This window comes from Perognathus longimembris, chromosome 13, assembly GCF_023159225.1.
Source record: "Perognathus longimembris pacificus isolate PPM17 chromosome 13, ASM2315922v1, whole genome shotgun sequence".
In the NCBI taxonomy this organism is placed as follows: Eukaryota; Metazoa; Chordata; class Mammalia; order Rodentia; family Heteromyidae; genus Perognathus; species Perognathus longimembris.
Window position 1 is genome coordinate 59,494,204 of NC_063173.1, and position 19,451 is coordinate 59,513,654.

General features: G+C 42.1%; 1 protein-coding gene and 1 long non-coding RNA gene across 3 annotated transcripts in view; one reads left to right on the forward strand and one right to left on the reverse strand.

Moving 5' to 3' along the window:
- Kdm2a (lysine demethylase 2A) overlaps positions 1 to 19,451 on the forward strand; it is a 105,296-nt gene that overhangs the window by 22,649 nt on the left and 63,196 nt on the right. For both annotated transcript variants that reach the window (XM_048361190.1, XM_048361191.1), the window contains exon 3: positions 18,167 to 18,305. In XM_048361190.1, coding sequence (XP_048217147.1) covers positions 18,167 to 18,305 — 139 coding nt within the window. The remainder of the gene's footprint in view (positions 1 to 18,166; positions 18,306 to 19,451) is intronic.
- On the reverse strand, positions 1,994 to 18,998 carry LOC125362362. Its single transcript, XR_007213065.1, has 3 exons — positions 18,987 to 18,998; positions 10,848 to 10,853; positions 1,994 to 2,207 (listed from the first exon to the last, which is right to left on the reverse strand). It is a non-coding gene; the product is annotated as an uncharacterized LOC125362362 (long non-coding RNA).

Consider the following 19,451-nt stretch of genomic DNA (forward strand, 5'->3'; position numbering starts at 1 on the left):
AAACTAATTTTTCATAGATTGTTTAAAAAAAATCACTTTACATCGCCTTAAGTCAAGAACAGACTTGCTAAAACCTGTCTTAAAGCAGAACTATTGTCTAGAAATTTTTAGTCTTAGTAAGGCACCATTGGCTCATGCCTGTATCCTAGCTACTCAGGAGGCTAAGATCTGAGGAATCTGGTTTGAAACCAGCCCAGGCAGGAATGTCTGTTGGACTGTAATCCCTAGTTAACTACCAAAAATCCAGTGGTAGAACTGTGGCTTAAGTGGTAGAGTGCTAATCTTGAGGGGAGGGGAGTAAAAGCTAAAGGAAAACACAGCACAATCAATTGATGGATCAATTAATACAACTTTCAGTTTTATTTTGTTGTAATCTCTCTCTCTCTCTTTCTCTGTCTCTCTCTCTCTATCTCTTTCTTGCCAGTCCTGGGGCTTGAACTCATGGCCTGAGCACTGTCCTTGGCTTCCTTTTTGCTCAAGGCTAGCACTCTACCACTTGAACCACAGCACCACTCCCAGCCTTTTCTGTTTATGTGGTGCTGAGGAATGGAACCCAGGGATTCATGTATGCATGCTAGGCAAGCATGCTTCTGCTAAGTCATATTCTCAGCCCTGTAATTTTTTTTTTGGCATATGTATATATACCTACCCATACCAGCAAAATTTATTGATTTCAGCTACTATTAGCAAGATTACATGTCCATTTGCATGACAGTCTGTTAATTTTATAAGCTGTGATAGGGTCTTTGCTGCAGAATTTTAAAGAAAGTGTGTAATAGTTCATGTTCAATTTCTGGCAAGGAGAATCTGCTTTGGATGAAATTCTTTTTTATATGCTATTAAATTCTAAAAAATTGTATTACTGGCTAGTTGACTAACAATATTTAAAAAGACACCAATTGAACTTAGAGAGTGACTCCAGTGGTAAAGTACCTACCAAGAAAAGAGGAGATACCGAGTTCAATCCCCAATGTGACCAAGAAACCCACAAAAGACTCCTGTTGAATCTGTAATTAAATGTGATAATGGAAAGGATTTGAAATATATCAAAATAAGTTACTTTCCTTGGTAATATCAGAGTATTTCCATGCTAATCAGTCTTTTGACATGTGAAGTACTGATAACTTGTACCTTTTTTTTTTTTTTCCTCTCTTTTAGAGTCCTCCCTCTCCGTTTTTTTTTTTTGTTTTGTTTTTTTTTTTGGTTATATTTGGCTCTCAATTCAGGGCTTCGTAGTTGCTGAACAAGTGCTCTACTGCTTGAGCCATACCTCTAGCCCCATTTTACTCACATTTTATACTCGCAACCCCCCCCCCCCCCCAAAGTCCTAGGGTGTGAACTCTGGGCCTGGGTACTCTCTGAGTTGTTTTTTTTTTAGCTCAGGGCTAGCTAGCACTCTACTGCTTGAGCCACAGCGCCTCCTCTGGCCTTTTATTTATTTATTTTTTTGTCCTGGGGCTTGACTCCCGGGCCTGGGCACTGGGTCTGGGCACTCTCCGAGTTTTTTAGCTCAGGGCTAGCTAGCACTCTACCACTTGAGCCACAGTGCCACTTGGGGCTTTTTCTATATATGTGGGTGCTGAGGAATCGAACCCAGGGCTTCGTGTATCCAAGATGAGCACTTTACCACTAGGCCATATTCCCAGCCCCTCCTCTGGCCTTTTGGTAGTTAATATAATTGGAGATAAGTGTCTCACAGACTTTATTGTCCAGGCTGGCTTTGAATTTTGAACCTCAGATCTCAGCCTCTTGAGTAGCTAGGATTACAGGTACCACTGGTGCCCAGCAAAAATGCAAGATGAGGATGGAGGTACATGCCATGCCTGTAATCCTAGAATTTGGGAACCTGAAACAGAAGGATAGTGAGTTTGAGGCTAGCCTGGCTATATAGCAATGCCTGTGTTAATAATCATAGTTACCTAATGAACAGTATCTGGGCACTTGAGTTCAAGCCCCACTAGTTTCAGACTTAAAGTTCAAGCCCCACTAGTTTCAAACTTAAAAATAGTTGGGTGTTGGTGGCTCACACATATCCTAGCTACTTGGAAGGCTGACATTGGAAATACTAGTTCAAGGACAACATGGGCAAAAAAATTTAGAAGACCTCTTCTCAACAGAGCTAGTGAGGTGGCATGTTCTTGTTATCTTGGCCACATAGGAAACAGGCAAGTTGCTTCCTGGAGTGTGTGTAGGCAGAAAGTGAAACTCTGAAAATCAACAGGTGGGGCTGGAAATATTGCCTAGCATATGGCCTAGTGGTAGAGTGCATGCCTCCTATACATGAAGGTTAAATTCCTCAGTACCACATACATAGAAAAAGCCAGAAGTAGCGCTGTAGCTCAAGTGGTAGAGTGCTAGCCTTGAGCAAAAAAGAAGCGAGGGACAGTGCTCAGACTCTGAGTTCAAGCCTAGGACTCCCCCCCCCCAAACAAAACCCCCAAAACAAAGCAGGCAGAAATCATGACTGGAGGCAAGGCTCCCCAGTAAAGGCACCTGCACCTACCTAGCAAGTATGAGTTCAATTCCTGTGACCGCATCTCCCCCAAGAAAAGGAATACTTTGTATCCCTTGTGTCTACTTTCCCTTTAAGTCAGTATTGCAAGATTCATCTGTTTTACTCTGTAATATTACTACTTTTGTATTTTTTGGTAGTTATTTGGAGATGCAAGTTTCATGGACTTTCCTGTCCAGGCTGGCTTTGGATTGCTATCTTCAGCCCTTAGCCTAAGTAAGATTATAGACATGAACTACTGGTGTCTAGCTTTACATACTCTTTTTTTTTTTTTTTTTTTTTTTTTGCCAGTCCTGGGGCTTGGACTCAGGGCCTGAACACTGTCCCTGGCTTCTTTTTGCTCAAGGCTAGCACTCTGCCACTTGAGCCACAGCGCCACTTCTGGCCATTTTCTGTATATGTGGTGCTGGGGAACCGAAGCCAGGGCCTCATGTATATGAGGCAGGCACTCTTGCCACTAGGCCATATTCCCAGCCCTAGCTTTACATACTCTTAAACTGTGCTCAGTAGTTCATACCTGTTTCCCTGGCTACTTAGGAGATTGACATCAGGAGAATTACTGTTCATAGAGAGCCTGAGCAAAATGTTGGGGAGTTTTCTTCTCAACGAGTAAGTTGGGTATAGTGGTGGGTACCTGTCATCCCAGATATTCAGGAAACATCTCTAGGCAAGCTGGGAAAAAAGTGAGAACCTAGTGGAGCAGGGGGAGGGATAAAAGCATCCTGGGTGGCTGAAATTGTAGAGAATCTGCCAAGCTAAGCACAAGGTCCTAAGTTCAAACTCCCAATTTCTTTTTTTTTTTTTTTTTGGCCAGTCCTGGGCCTTGGACTCAGGGCCTGAGCACTGTCCCTGGCTTCCTTTTGCTCAAGGCTAGCACTCTGCCACTTGAGCCACAGCGCCACTTCTGGCCGTTTTCTGTATATGTGGTGCTGGGGAATCGAACCCAGGGCCTCATGTATACGAGGGCAAGCTCTCTTGCCACTAGGCCATATCCCCAGCCCAAACTCCCAATTTCTTGTGTGCATGCATGTGCACGCGCGCACACACACACACACACACACACACACACACGTGCACTTATGACTCGAGCACAAAGAGGCTCAGGGAGAATGCCCAGGCCCTGAGTTCAAGCCCCAAAACTGTCAAAAATAAAACAACAAAACATAGTCATAACCAGACCCAGGTGGCTCACGCCTGTAATCCTAGCAACCAAGGTGGCTAAGATCTTGAGTTGGAAGCCAGCCCAAGTAAGAAATTGTGAGGTTCTTTTTCCACCAAAAAAGGCTGGAAGTTGAGCTGTGGTATAAGAGGTAGAGCACTAACCTTGAGCATAAAAAGCTCAGGGACCAGTGCCAATGCCCTCAGTTCAAGCCCCGGGACTAGCACACAAAAAAGAAAAACACATTACTATTAGTACCGTATTATCTTTCATTGTTTAAATTCCTCCCAATTGTTGTCTCTTTTCTAGTGATTGGTTGGTCAGAAACCATCCATACCTACTGTATATGACAAATATCTAAATGTTTACCAAGTCTTTGTTGACCTATAGTTTACCTCCCTGTTTTTTTTTTTTTGTAAAGTAATTTAAAAAAATGAAATAAAGGGGTAGAGAACATAGCTCAGTTGTAGAGTACTTGCTTAGCATGTATGAGGCACTTACAAGCTTTGTCTCCTGTACAGTCTCCCTTCCCTCCTCGGGCATATAAGTAGTAACATGCAGAGATCTCCCACGTTAAGTTTGATGAATTTGATGGCATTATCATTGTTCAAAACAAGATAGATACTGACTATAGTAATGCATCCCCAATGAAAGTTTCCTCATCTCCCCTCAAATTATTGTCTTCTTTATCCCTGCATCTGATATCAGAGAAAAGTTTTGTTTATCATATATAGTGAATCATAGCATGTGCTCTTTTATAAGGGGCTTTTTTCATTTAATATTAAGCTTTGGAGAGTTGCCTGTGTTTCCATATGTTTTTCTCTTTGTTGTTTGGTGAATTCCGTTGTGCCAACACGTGTGTGTGTGTGTGTGTGTACAAAAAATGTAAAAATTTCAACTCATTCCTAAAAAATAAAAAGTTTATAAAGTAGTTTTGTTTTGCTTCTAGTTTACACAAAATTTTTTTTGGCCCAGCCCAGGTACTTGAACTTGGGGCCTGAGTGCTGTCCCTGAGCTGTGTTCAAGGCTACCACTTGAGCCACAGCACCACTTCCATTTTTTTTTCTGTTCTATCCAAATTCAAAATGACACTTGAGGGCTGGGGATATGGCCTAGTGGCAAGAGAGCTTGCCTCGTATACATGAGGCCCTGGGTTCGATTCCCCAGAACCACATATACAGAAAACAGCCAGAAGTGGCGCTGTGGCTCAAGTGGCAGAGTGTTAGCCTTGAGCAAAAGGAAGCCAGGGTCAGTGCTCAAGCCCTGAGTCCAAGGCCCAGGACTGGCCAAAAAAACAAAACAAAACAAAATGACACTTGAAACTTGGCAGGAGTGGCTCGCACCTGTAATCCTAGCTACTCAGGAGGCTGAGATCTGAGGATCGATATTCAAAGCAAGCTGGGCGGGAAAATCTGAGTCTTTTTTGGCCAATCCTGGGACTTAAACTCAGGGCCTGGGTACTGTCCCTGATGAGCCTCTTTGTTCTCAAGGCTAGCACTCTACCATTTGAGCCACAGCACCACTCCCAGCTTTTTTTTGAGTAGTTTGTTGGAGGTAAGAGTGTCATGGATTTCACTGTCCAGGCTGGCTTTGAACCTCGGGCTGGCTTCGAACTGCGCTCCTCAGATCTCAGCTTCCTGAGTAGCTACAATTATGAGCATGAGCCACCAGTGCCCAGCTTAGTTTACACAGATTTATATTCAACTTGGTGCTTTTCCAGCTATATTTATATATTGTTCTTTTTTCTTTTAGTGCTGGTTCTGGGGCTTGACTGAGTGCCTGTGCTCTCACTTGGCTTCCCCCCCACCCCCTTCAAGGGTAGCACATACCACTTGATCTACACTTCCAGCGTTTTGGTTGTTAATTGGAGATAAGAGTTTCATGGTCTTTTTCTCCCAGAGCTGGCTTCAAAGTGATATCCTCAGATTTCAGCCTCCTGAGTATTAGTACTATAAGCATGAGCTATGGCTTCCAGCTCCTCCCTCCCCTCCCACTCCCTACTATTTGTGCTTGAAGTTGCTGTTAGGCTACTCTCTACTTTGCCATGGATTTGAGAAAGTCTCAAGCACCATTGGCCTTCATCTTTTCACTTTCAGCTTCTTTACAAAAAGCTCAGTTTAGGCCACCAGCTATTTTATGAAATGGCCATTTTGTCTACAAAAACCTTGTTCTATCCCTTGAGCTCTATGATCTACTGAATTGCTTCTAGGCCTAAAACCTACAGCTTGTTTAGGTCACCAAAGTGCAACCTGCTTCCTCTAAGATGGTCTTTGTTTTTCTTCCAACTTCCCCAGAAAAGTTCTGTGCTGCAGTGGTGACAGTGGCAATCAAAAGATGTGTGTCATAAGAGCATAAAGTCCAGTTGCTTATTACGGACATGAGCCAGTGGTGGCTGGCCAACCTACATTTATTGAATACCTTCTGAATCCCAACACTACTAGAAGCAGGAGGGACAAAGATGACACAACATGGTGCTTCCCCTGGAATACATAGTTTAGTGACTGACCCCTTAATGGCCAGCCAGTCTGGGCCCTCTGACTGATGTCTTAGTAAGCAGGCAGCTTTTCTCTCTAATTAATGGCAGCGGGCATGGCCCACCAGTTCTAGCCATTGCCGTGCTACAGAACCTGTTTGCCCACAGTGTCACACTGCCTGATACTGGAAGCACTTAATAGTAGATGATTTCTTAAAAAGTAACTTATAAAGTTGGCAACTTGGTAAGAACATATTATTGTTGTTCGGAAATAATAGATGGTTTGGTTGTACATGGGAGAATATATCTTCCTAAACACATACATATATATACCCAATACATATAGTCCTCATGGGACTGTAAAAATGACTGCAAGCTGACCAAACCAGTCTTTTTTATTTTTTGGCAATCCTAAGGCATGGGTGCTGGTACTGAGTGAGTTATTGTTTTCAACCACTAGGCCACATTCCCAGTCCCAAAAGGTCTGGTAGAGGGATAAATACACACACACACACACACACACCCCTACACACACCCCTACACACACACACCCCACCCCCTAGGGCTTGAACTCAGGGCCTGGGTGCTGTCCCTGAGCCTCTTTGTGCTCAAAGCTAGCACTCTACCACTTGAGCCACAGTGCCACTTCTGGCCTTTTCTGTGTATGCGGTACTGAGGAATGGAACTGAGGGCTTCATGCATGCTAGGTAAGCACACTAGCATATTCCCAGCCCAATAATTACCTTTTGAGGGTTATATGGATTAGAAAGTGTAGATTGTTTTGCTCATAATCAACTTTCAATAAATATCTGTTAAAATTCTCAAAGCTTAAATAGAAGTTTTATGTCTTCCAGATCTGATTTTTTAAACTAGACAGCTAACATGGATTCATTGTTGTGTAGAATTAAAATATTGTAAATATAGCTAAAGAGCACCCTTGGCCTCCCCAATCACAATGCCTTCACCATAAGTAACTATTATATGAGTTTACCTTCTCATGTACCTCTCCCCCCCCCCCCCCCCCCCCCGCTTTCTGGTTCTGGGGTTTGAACTCAGTGCCTAGGCTGAGCTCTTTTTGCTTTACCACAGAGCCATTTCCACCTTTTTGGTGATTAATTGGAGCTAAGAATCTGCCTAGCCTGCCTTCGAACCAGGATCCTCAGATCTCAGCCTATTTATTTATTTACTTATTTTTGCCAGTCCTGGGCCTTGGACTCAGGGCCTGAGCACTGTCCCTGGCTTCTTTTTGCTCAAAGCTAGCACTCTGCCACTTGAGCCACAGCACCACTTCTGGCCGTTTTCTATATATGTGGTGCTGGGGAATCGAACCCAGGGCTTCATGTATATGAGGCAAGCACTCTTGCCACTAGGCCATGTTTCCAGCCGATCTCGGCCTTTTGAGTAGCTGGGATTAGGTGTGAGCCACCAGCACCAGGCTTCCTTCCATGTCTTTTTCTTTATATTTTACTTATACACACATACACAACCAAGAATAAAATAGTTTAATATTATGTATTTTATAGACGAGTAACCAAGAGTGATAAAATTCAACAGTTTGTTTTGTGTTGACTTACCTTACACTAAATTATAGTTATTTCCAAGCATAGAATGGTTTAATTAAAGGAAAAAAAATGAGAAGAAGAAACATAGCTTCAGCTTTTGAGCAACATATTTGCTTTTCTGCCAATAAACAAATCAGACAATATTCATCCATTACTCTGCTTACCTTAAAATCCACATCTAGGGGGTCACACTTATTTCTTAGCCAACAAGTAAAAATTATGAGGCAAGGAGTGGATTGAAACAACTCTTCAGATTTCATTGATTCTCAAGTATATTTAAATTATATTTGTAATTACTTAAGGTAGTTTTGTATTTTACTTGTAATATGTGCACATTGAGAATGGGTCCCAGGGCACTCAGCAAAGGAGATTATTTTTTACCCTTGTGACACTTGAGTTTGAACTCAGTGCTCTTGGTTTTGTACTTGAGTCACATCTCCAGACTTGGATATTTATCTTAGTCCTAAAGCCACTTATTGAGACAGTTTTGCTTCCAGTTGACAGAATGTTGAGGCCATTGTTCCTTTGGGAACAGGATTTAAAAGTTGGGTGCTAGGTGCTGGTGGCTTATACCTGTAAGTCCTAGCTGCTCAGGAGGCTGAGATTGGAGGATTACAGTGAAGCCAGCCTGGTCAGGAAAGTTGTGAGACTTGTCTCCAATAAACTACCCCAAAATGCCAGAAGTGGAGCTGTGGCTCAAGTGGTAGAGCACTAGTCTTAAGTAAAGGAAGTTCAGAGAAAGTGCCTACACCCTGAGTTCAAAACCAGGCCAGCACACACAAGAACTTGAATGTGGATTTTACATGATCTCTCTTCTCAGAATTAGAGGTTAGTTAAGAAAACTAGAACAGTCAGATAAAGGAAAATGTCCAAGGATAATGTGTTAATTCTTACTTTTGGGGGATTAGGTAGGGTGGTAGAAGAGTAGAAGATTCAGCTCTTCCTCTTTCATCCTGGACTGTAGACTGAACTTACATGATGATGCCAAAGGGCAAAACTCCCTCACTCAGTGGAAGGAATATGTAGTAGCACCTGTTGCCCCAAACAAGCCATCCTTTGCTGGGACCATGTCTTGGAGGATACCAGAAGCAAACGTTGGGTTAGCTGTAAGTTATAAGTATACATTTGGCTGATTATACTTCCAAAAATATAGCACAGTTTCACTATATGTTGCCTTCCCACAAATTTATGTATATCAAATTGTCTTACCAGTGGCTGATTTTCTCAGCATTGGTTCTTTTGCATTTGTGTGTGTATATGCACACACATACATGGGCATGTGTACCAGTTCCAGGGCTTGAACCCAAGGCTTTGCACTCTTTCTTGGATTTATTTGCCTCATGGCTGACACTCTACCACTTGAGCCATGCCTCCAGTCTGGCATTTTGCTGGTTATTTTTGGAGATGGAAGTCTCTCATTTTTTCCTGATGAGGATAACTTTAAACCTTGGTGCTCAGATCTCAGCTTCCTGAATCTAGGTTTGCAGGTGTGAGCCACCAGTCCCCAGCCGGTTTTGCTGCTGCTTTCAGTAGTTGTGTGCTGTCCGTATGGCAGCCACTTGCCACCCATGTTTTATTTTTTTCCTGGTCTTGTGGCTTGAAGTCGGGGCCTGGACACTGACCCTGAGCTTCTTTTTCTCAAGGCTAGCACTCCACCACTTGAGCCACCACACTGCTTCTGTCTTTTTCTGTTTATGTGGTACTAAGGAATCAAACCCAGGGTTTCATGCATGCTAGGCGAGAGCTCTACCACTAAGCCACATTCCCAGCCCTCACCTATGGTTTGGGGACATGTGAAACGGGAGAAGGAACTAGTCTGATTTGAGATGTGAGTGTAAGACACACACCAATCTTGGCAGACTAGATTAAAAAAAAAAAAAAAGCCTGGTGCTGGTGGGCAGTGGTGGTATACTATCTTAGTGCTCTACACATCCCCAACTTGTGTTTGACCTTTTCCTTCATGCTCTCAGCACAGATCAACAGTAGTGTTAGCAACACTTAGAACAGGCACTTCTCTTTAACCAACACTTTGTGGAGCTGTGTACCTCATCTTTAATTGCTAATATTGTGCAATTGCAGAGGATTTCATGCCTAAGCCAGATGCCAGTGGTTCATGCCTATAATCCTAACTACTCAGGAGGCCGAGATCTAAGGATCATGGTTTGAAACCAGTGTGGGCAGGAAAGTCTGTGATACTCTGTTATCCAGTAAACTAATCTCCCAAAAAGCCAGAAGTGGAGCTGTAGTTCAAGAGTTAGAGCTATAGCCTTGAGCAGTAGAAGCTGGGAGATGGGGCTGGGAATGTGGTTTAGAAGTAGAGTGCTTGCCTAGCATGCATAAAGCCCTGGGTTCAATTCTTCAGTACCATATAAACAGAAAAAGCTGGAGGTGGTACTGTGGCTCAAGTGGTAGAGTGCTAGCCTTGAGCAAAAGGAAGCCAGGGACAGTGCCCAGGCCCTGAGTTCAAGCCCCAGGACTGGCCAAAGAATAGAAAAGAAAAATCTCAGGGATAGTACCCAGGCCCTGAGTTCAAGCCACAGGACTGTCACATAATAAAATTTTATCCTGGAGGCTGGGAACATGGCCTAGTGGCAAGAGTGCTTGACTCCTCGCGTACATGAAGCTTTGGGTTCCATTCCCCAGCACCACATATATAGAAAACGGCCATAAGTGGCACTGTGGCTCAAGTGGCAGAGTGCTAGCCTTGAGCAAAAGCCAGGGACAGTGCTCAGGCCCTGAGTCCAAGGCTCAGGACTGGCCAAAAAAAAAAAAAAAAGAAAAAATTTTATCCTGAGAACTGGGCATGTGGTATGCTGTTAGTTAGAGATGATGGAATTATAAATGCTCCTCATAAAAAGTATGTACTCAAAAAACATTAGAAGCCTATTGCTGAGAGTATTGGAGGAGACTTTTTTCTTCCTTTTTACTAGTCCTGGGGCTTGAACTCAGTGCCTGAGTATTGTCCCTGGCTTCTTTTTGAGCAAGACTAGCACTCTACCTCTTGAGCCACAATGCCACTTGAGGTCTTTTCTGTTTATGTGGTACTGAGGCATGCTAGGCAAGCACTCTATCACTAAGCCACATTCTTGCCCCCGGAGAAGACTGTTAATGATATTTGAGAAGAAGCATGTGGGATAGAACTTGTTTCTAGCTACATAGGCCATTCTTTTTCAGAAGATAATGTAGTCCAGTCTTAATTCATGCTCAGAATCACAAGTGCAGATATAGTTTGAGCAGTGTGACTGAACTTTACCTTTATGTTTTATATCCTCATGTTATTCTAGGCAGTTGCTTTTTTTGTCTTTATAATTAAGTAGGTCATACAATACATAGAGTCCATATCAGGATTATGTGTGTAAGTGTCAGTACCAGGGCTTCAACTCCAGGCCTCGTATTCTCACTCACCTTTTTCATTGACAGATGGTACTCTTTCATTTGAATCTTGCCTCCAATCTGGTATTTTGCTAATTAATTGGCGATAAGAGCCTTCAGGAACTATTTTGCTCAGGTGGCTTTGAAATGAAATCCTGTAGTTCTTAAATCCTTTAGTCTCTGAAATTGTTAAGGATTATAGGCATGCATCACTGGCACCCAGTGTGAGGCAGGATTTGATCCCAGAAACCAAGTCTCAGTCATGTCCTTGTTTTTGTTGTTTGTTTTGTTTTGTTTTGCCAGTCCTGGGGCTTGAACTCAGGGCCTGAGCACTATCCCTGGCTTCCTTTTGCTCAAGGCTAGCACTCTACCACTAAGCCACATTCCCAGCCTTCCCCCCCCCCCCCCTCATTTTTTTTTGTTGTTGTTGGTTATGGTGCTTGAACTCTGGGCCTGGGCGCTGCCTCTGAGCTCTTCAGCTCAATACTAGTGCTCTACCACTTGAGCCACAATTCCACTTCCTGTTCTCTGGTGGCTAATTGGAGATAAATGTCTCATGGATTTTCCTGTCTGCGCTGGCTTTGAACCTTGATCCTCAGATCTCAGCCTCTGAGTAGCTAGGATTACAAATATGAGGCACCTAGTGCCCAGCTAATGCCCTTGTATTTTTTTTTTTCATCAAAATGGCCAGGCACCTTTATTACAATCACCGGAAGTCACGTTTTAACAAGATTGACTACCTGTGTACACGGCTACTGTAAGAAACCTTCATTGAAGTTGATGATACCAGTATTTTCCCATGTAACAACAGACAATGACTAAGTATCTGGAAATTTTTCTAAAACCGGCATTATTTTCCTGTCAAATGTGCCAAACTATTACAGCAACACATGCGTAGTCTGCAGAACCTGTAATCATACATACAGTAACAAATGTCAAGTAGACCTGTAACATTCTCCGCCATCTTAAAAAACTGCCCACTCAGAAAAACCCCAAGTTTACATACACAAAGCCCCATATGTACCTACAATCTATACAGTCTACAGAAGCTGTGCACTTATACAAATTTAACCAGGATATATGCAGAAATACTCAGTGGCCAGGTAATAAATACTTACTGAGCACAACTTCGGAAAAATAAGGTTCTAAAATCAGGGATACTAAAAATAAATTTAGTTTCACAGTGGGTGCTGGTAGCTCACATCTATGATGCTAGCTATTCAAGGAGGCTGAAACCTGGAGGATTTCAAGGCCAGCAAAGCCATAAAAGTCTGAGGTTCTTATCTCTAGTCATGCAGCAAAATGCTGGACTGAAATATACCCTCGTATTTTGCAGTAGCTTTTTCATTTATAAGACAAGATTATTTGCAAGCACCTGAATGTGTATTCTCTATTAAACCTCAAAGGTGCCAGGTGCAGTGATTAACGCTTTTAATCCTAGTGATTTAGGAGGCTAAGGTCTGAGGATCATGGTTCAAAGCCAGCCTGGGTAGTAAAGTCAGTGAGACTCGTATCTCCAATTAATTAGGAAAAAAACCAAAAAGCCCAGAATTGCAGCTGTGAGTCGTTCAAGTCGTACAGCACTAACCTTAACCACAAAAGCTCAAGGACTGTGCCCAGGTCCAGAGTTTTGCAGACTCTCCTATCTGGACTGGCTTTGAACCAGTCTTCAGATCTTAGCCTCCTGACTGGCCAGGATTACTGGCAAGAGCAACCTAGGTTCTGCCTTAACTTTTGTTGTCACAAATGAGGGAACTTGACTGTTTAGAAGGAAAGAGATCTTGTAGGAAATTTTGATATGTTGATGGGACGGGGAGGAATGTATATGCTTGTGAAGACTAATTTACAAAACATGCTTTTGGTCTTAGGCTGGTTCCTTCTAAAGCTTTCCTTAACTCCTAAATATGAAATTTCATGAACCTCAATTTCAGAAGAGATCATAATTTTGATTAAGAGATTAACTTTTGTCTGTGAATGGAAACATTAATCACAGCTCCAGAGAGAGGGAATTGTTATGAGGAAAGCACCCTAATGTAATGGGAAGTAGCAGGGTACACTGACATGCTATCTTCCGGTTTCTAGTGACTGCTTGTTATTTCCCTGATCTCACCTAAAGATGTAGAAGCAGCCTGTGTGTGACACATTCATGGGTAATACCACTTATCAAGCAAATATCTACAATTAATGCTTTTTAGGACAAGTTGTCTTTTCAGGTTTGTAGTTCTGTTCTTTGTAGATGGCCAAAAAAGGTCACCCTTATTCATTCTTATTTCTTTAGTGTGCATGTGTGTATGTGTGTTTGTGTGTATGTACACTGGTACTAGGGCTTGTACACTAGCTCATTGCTGCTCACTTGGTTTTCCACTTATACCGGTACTCTAATCAAATGAGCCACATCTCTAGTTCTTGCTTTTTTCTAGTTAATTAGCCATAAGAGTCTTGGATTTGTCTGCCCAGGCTGGCTTTGAATCTCATTTCTCAGATCTCAGCCTCTTTGGCAGCTAGGTTTAGCTTTAAAATAAACGTCAGTCATCATGGAGCTTGAACTCAGAGCCTGGGCACTGTCCCTGAGCTTCTTTTGCTCAAGGCTAGCACTCTACCACTTGAGCCACAGTGCCACTTCCAGCTTTTTCTGTCTATGTGGTACTGAGGGATTGAACCCACGGTTTCTTGCATGTTAGGCAAGCACTCTACTCTTATTCTGTGTTAAGATTAGGTTTTGCTACATAGTCCAGGCTGACCTTGAACATCTTTACCCTACTGCCTACATCTTTTAGGTTAAAGCTTCATTTTATCTATATTCCTCTTCCTTGAGCATTCTGCTTTATTATCCTCCTTCCCTCCCTGTCTCTGTTCAGAAGAAACAACTATATATAAGCTTATTGCCAAAATGTATAGGTATGTATAGGTGATGCCTTTATTTTATGTTGTTGGAATTGCTGTTATCTGCTAGTATTTTTTCATGTGTGGGACCCTTCCTATGTATCGTCAGTCTTTATGAAAGTTTATCTCACTTGTTCAGAAGATACATAATGGCCAAAATTTTAACTTTCATTAGTATACCTTCTTTATAATAAAGCAATTACATTAAAATCTAACATGTTTTTTTTTCCATGTGCTCGATCAAGCCTCTTATTTTGATACAATGGTAAAAATGTGGGCTCAGGGCTGGGAATATGGCCTAGTGGCAAGAGAGCTTGCCTCCTATACATGAAGCTCTCGGTTCGATTCCCCAGCACCACATATATGGAAAACGGCCAGCAGGGGCGCTGTGGCTCAGGTGGCAGAGTGCTAGCCTTGAGCGGGAAGAAGCCAGGGACAGTGCTCAGGCCCTGAGTCCAAGGCCCAGGACTGGCAAAAATAAATAAATAAATAAATCTTTATTTAAAAAAAAAAATGTGGGCCCAAGGTTCAGCACTTTAAATCCATAATTGTCACTGCTTTTGTACTAATAAATGATCCTCTAATTGATCAAATTTGTAATGGCTTCATAATCTTTTTTTTGGGGGGGTGTTATTAAGAAAATACTGAGAAATCCAGTAAGTGAGGAGAAGTATTTTGCTCTACTTGATAGAAGAGCAAAAGAGTATATTATATTCATAGCTCTTGGGACTTCATAGATGTTCAGTAGTTACAATAAATGAACAAACATCTTTTTAAATGTGGAGCCTTCTCTGATGTGGAGCCTTTGTCAATAAAGAACAATAGCTTATTTACATGTTTTTCTCCCCCGTTAGCCAACAATCTCTTTAAGTGCTAAGACCTATGCCTCTTTATTTTTGTATATCAAGTATCTGGCTTATTCCATATTCAGCACAACTTGTATGACAATGTATTCAGGTAATTTTACATGAGACTAGCACAGAGGGAGATAGACAGTGATTAGTATGTGTCTATCTGTCTATCCGCCCCAAAACGTGATCTTGAAGTAAAGTTGCATTATGAACTTGCAAACAAAATGAGAACAAGATTTTAAAGTTGCATTATTTAATTACATATGCTATTTAAACATTCATAGGTTTGAGGGTGAGGTATGGTATTAGGGCTTGCTTGCATCTTCCTTTAAAATATAGAAAGGGTCATGTTTGGTGGTGTGTATCTCTAATGCCAGCAGGAAGGAGGCTACAGTTTTAAGATTGTGAATTTGAGGGTAACTGGGCTACATAGCAAGATCCAATCTCCAAAAGGAAAAAAAAAATGTAGAAGTACACAGTAAGGCTGTGCCGCTAAGACTTTGAAAAGTGGTTTCAAAATGTGAGACATGAAGCCACCATGGTTACTTGATTTCCTATATCTTCACCAGCAAGTGACTCTAAAACTGCTCTCTGGGAGTGGAGTTAAAGCAGAATCTTTTAATTCCTGACAAAATATAGAGATGGAGAAATCTTGGTTAAAAAAAAAACCAACTATTAATATTGTAATTGTTTTAGGAGCTATATAAATGTCACGAAGTACAAATATGAGGTATAATATTTTCATATATCTGAGTTTAAAACATTTTAATATATAGAAAGGCCTTTGGGTAGGAATTGCATTTTTTTCTCAGCCACAATAGCTGGATGATCATCAAAAGAATTTGTCAAGTAAAAGCTAGATACAAAAATAAGGAATAGTAGAATATTAAACAAAAGCAGCACTAGAAATATACTGTCCTTTAGTAAATATTAGTAATCTCCCTCTCAGGTAGATCCATTGTTAACTCTCTGTAAAGCACGGCTTTCTCAAAGATAGTTTCCTGTGGGCTGGGGATATAGCCTAGTGGCAAGAGTGCCTGCCTCGGATACACGAGGCCCTAGGTTCGATTCCCCAGCACCACATATACAGAAAACGGCCAGAAGCGGCGCTGTGGCTCAAGTGGCAGAGTGCTAGCCTTGAGCGGGAAGAAGCCAGGGACAGTGCTCAGGCCCTGAGTCCCAGGCCCAGGACTGGCAAAAAAAAAAAAAGATAGTTTCCTGTGTTGCCAACAGACCCTAACCCCTTCATCATTTTTCTCTGCCAGAACCATTTCATCCATTAGATGTCTCCTTTGGCAACTTTTTTTGCCTCACTCATCCTTACACTTTTTTTTTTCCCTTTTCCCCCTTTTTCTTTCCTTAGGATATTGCTAGGTATCCGGGCAGGCCTGTCTTCATTCTCATGCCTTGTTTTGTTTTGTTTTTGTTGGTCTAGGGACTTGAACTCTGGGCCCGGGTGCTGTCTCTGAGCTCTTCAGCTCAAGTCTAGAGCCTATAGCTTGAGCCTATAGCACCACTTCCTGTTTTCTGGTGGTTAATTGGAGATAAGAGTCTCATGGACTTTTTCTGCTCAGGCTTTTGAACCAGGATCATCAGATCATGGACTCCTGAGTAGCTAGGATTACAGGTGTGAGCCACCAATGCCAGGCTCTTCATGCCTTGTTGTAGGTGACAGTTTGTGCCAGTTGCTACAGGCTACTAATTCAGCTGAAATTTTGTTCTTAAACAGATCTCAGTAGCATAGAAAAGTGGTTAGAACTGTTAGCTCTAGAACCTAAGTGACTAGATTTCTATCACAGCCATATCAATTATTTTTTTATTTTTTATTTTATTTTATTTTGCCAGTCCTGGGGCTTGGACTCAGGGCCTGAACACTGTCCCTGGCTTCTTTTTGCTCGAGGCTAGCACTCTGCCACTTTAGCCACAGCACCACTTCTGGCCGTTTTCTGTATATGTGGTGCTGGGGAATTGAACCCAGGGCTTCATGTATACGAGTCAAGCACTGTTGCCACTAGGCCATATTCCCAGCCCCACATCAATTCTTTCATACTCTGGGCAACTTCATTTTCCTTGTGTGTAGACAGGATAATATATCGGGGATGGATTTAAGTATGTTAACATTTTCACACGTTACACAACTACCTCCTTGACACCTTATGCCTCCCCCCAGAAAATGCCTTTAACATCTGGCAATCTGAGATATGGGAACATTTCTTGATTTTTAATGGAGATGGGTATGTGGAAGCTCTCAGACTCCCTGGTCAGGACTAGTGGGGTAGAGCCATAGCTCTACTTCTTACTCTTTGTAGTTTAGTGGAGATAAGAGTCTCACAGACCTTTGGCCTGGGCAGGCTTTGAGCCTTTATCCTTAGATCTCAGCTTCCTGAGTAGTCAGGATTAGGGGCACTGGATGGTGCCCAGCAAAACATCTTTTTGTGTGAGTTACTATTGACTATATAACTTAGGAGAGACACATCTCTTTTTTTTTTTTTTTTTTTTTTGCCAGTCCTGGGTCTTGGTGAACTCAGGGCCTGAGCACTGTCCCTGGCTTCTTTTTGCTCAAGGTTAGCACTCTTCCACTTGAGCCACAGCGCCACTTCTGGCCATTTTCTGTATATGTGGTCATTTTCTACATATGTGGTGCTGGGGAATCGAACCCAGGGCAAGCACTCTTGCCACTAGGCCATATTCCCAGCCGAGATACACATCTTTTTAAACCTTGTATTGGTGGTCTGTTGTGCTAATGTTTGGATTAACTTTTTTTTTTTTGTATGCTGGTACTAGGGCTTTAACTACATTTTGTCCCTTAGCTTTTTCTCTCAAGGCTGCTGGTCTCTCACTTGAGCCATAGTTCCACTTCTGGCTTTTTAGTTTGAGCCACCACCCTGGGGCAGTTTATTATCTGTGTGAAGTTGTTTTACAAATATAACCTTAAATACAGTTGTTTTTCCAGGAACAATTATAATTTGTATCTTCTTTTGAATATTGATTAAGGTATATCTTCACTTGAATATCGACTAAGGCAGTTTATCATCATTTGACAAAAGATTATCGATCCTATTTGGGTATGCTTTCATTATGGATGTATATCTCTAGGCTAAGAGTTACCGGCAATGAGTAAAATTCATAGGTAGGAAAACCAGTGGCTCATTAAAACTTGGTTATACCAGTGCTTCTGAGAACATCAGTTGGTCTTGAGTTGAGAAAAACAAAAGGTCCATAAAACAAGGAAAACTGATGCTTGACATGGTGTCTGGGATTGAAAGAAGCACTTTGTACATGTAGAGAACACTGACCTCTTGTTAAAGAAGCATCAAGCTACACAGTTTCATCTTTATGTTCCTTTTTTCTCAGCGTGGCACCATGAGACGACGATATGAAGATGATGGCATTTCAGATGATGAAATTGAAGGAAAAAGAACCTTTGACTTAGAAGAGAAACTCCACACCAACAAATATAATGCTAATTTTGTTACTTTTATGGAGGGAAAAGGTCAGTATAATTTTGGTTCATCTCTCTTGCCCCTTATAAGAGTGTGCAGTCAGAATAGTTTAGTGTCTATGCAGCTAAACTACTGTTTATTATTTCCTTTTGTTACATAAAGCCACTTGTACATGTTTCTCTCATTCTCCTACCTTTGACGTTCTCTATTTGTAGTAGTCTTTTATTAGGGTAGGAATGTTGTTGGGCGTATTTTCCTCTAAGGCTGTTTTCTTCTCTCATCCCTTGGTTTGTTTTTAATTAAAAATAGTACAACAGGCTAGTGCTGGTAGCTCAGACCTGTAATCCTAGCTACTCAGGAGGCTGAGATCTGAGGATCGCAGCTTGAAGCCAGCCCAGGCAGGAAAGTTCCTGTGACTCTTATCTTCAGTTAACCACCAGAAAACTGGAAGTAGCACTGTGGCTCAAATGGTGAGCACAAAGAGGCTCAGAGACAGCTCCCAGGCCCTTAGTTCAAGCCCCACAACTGTCAAAGAAAAAAAAAAGTATAATAGACTGTGTGCCAGTGGTTCATGCCTATAATTCTAGCTATTCAGGAGGCTGAGAGCCAAAAGATTGAGATTTGCTCTCAAGCCCAGGCAAAGTCCACTAGACTCCATTTCCATAATAATCAGCACAGAGCTAGATTGGAGGCATGGCTCAAGTGGTAGAGTGCCGGCTGAACAAGCAAACCAAGTGATTCCTTCTCCCCCAAAACAAGAAAAAGTACAGGGTTGGACACTGGTAGATCCTGCCTCTGGAAATATAAATAGGGGAAATCACAGTTCAGGGCAAAAAGTTGATGAGGTTGCATCTCAACCAATGATTGAGTATGGTGTAATACTCATGCCTTCCCAGCTGTACTAGGGAAGCACAAAAAATAGAAGGAGCAGGGCCCATGCATAAAGTAAAACCCTATTTCAAAAAAAATAACTAATACTAGCCTGATGCAATGACTCAGGCCTATTATCCTAGCCACTTTGGAGGCATAGACTAGGTGTTTGAAGTCAAGTTGGGCAAAAAGTTCAAAAGACTTGTCTCAACCAGTGGCTAGGCATAGTAACAAGTACCTGTTATCCCAGCTACATGGGAAGCACAATGGCTGGATATGGTGTTGGGTGCCTGTTATCTCCAGCAGCATCAGGAAGGATCCCAAGC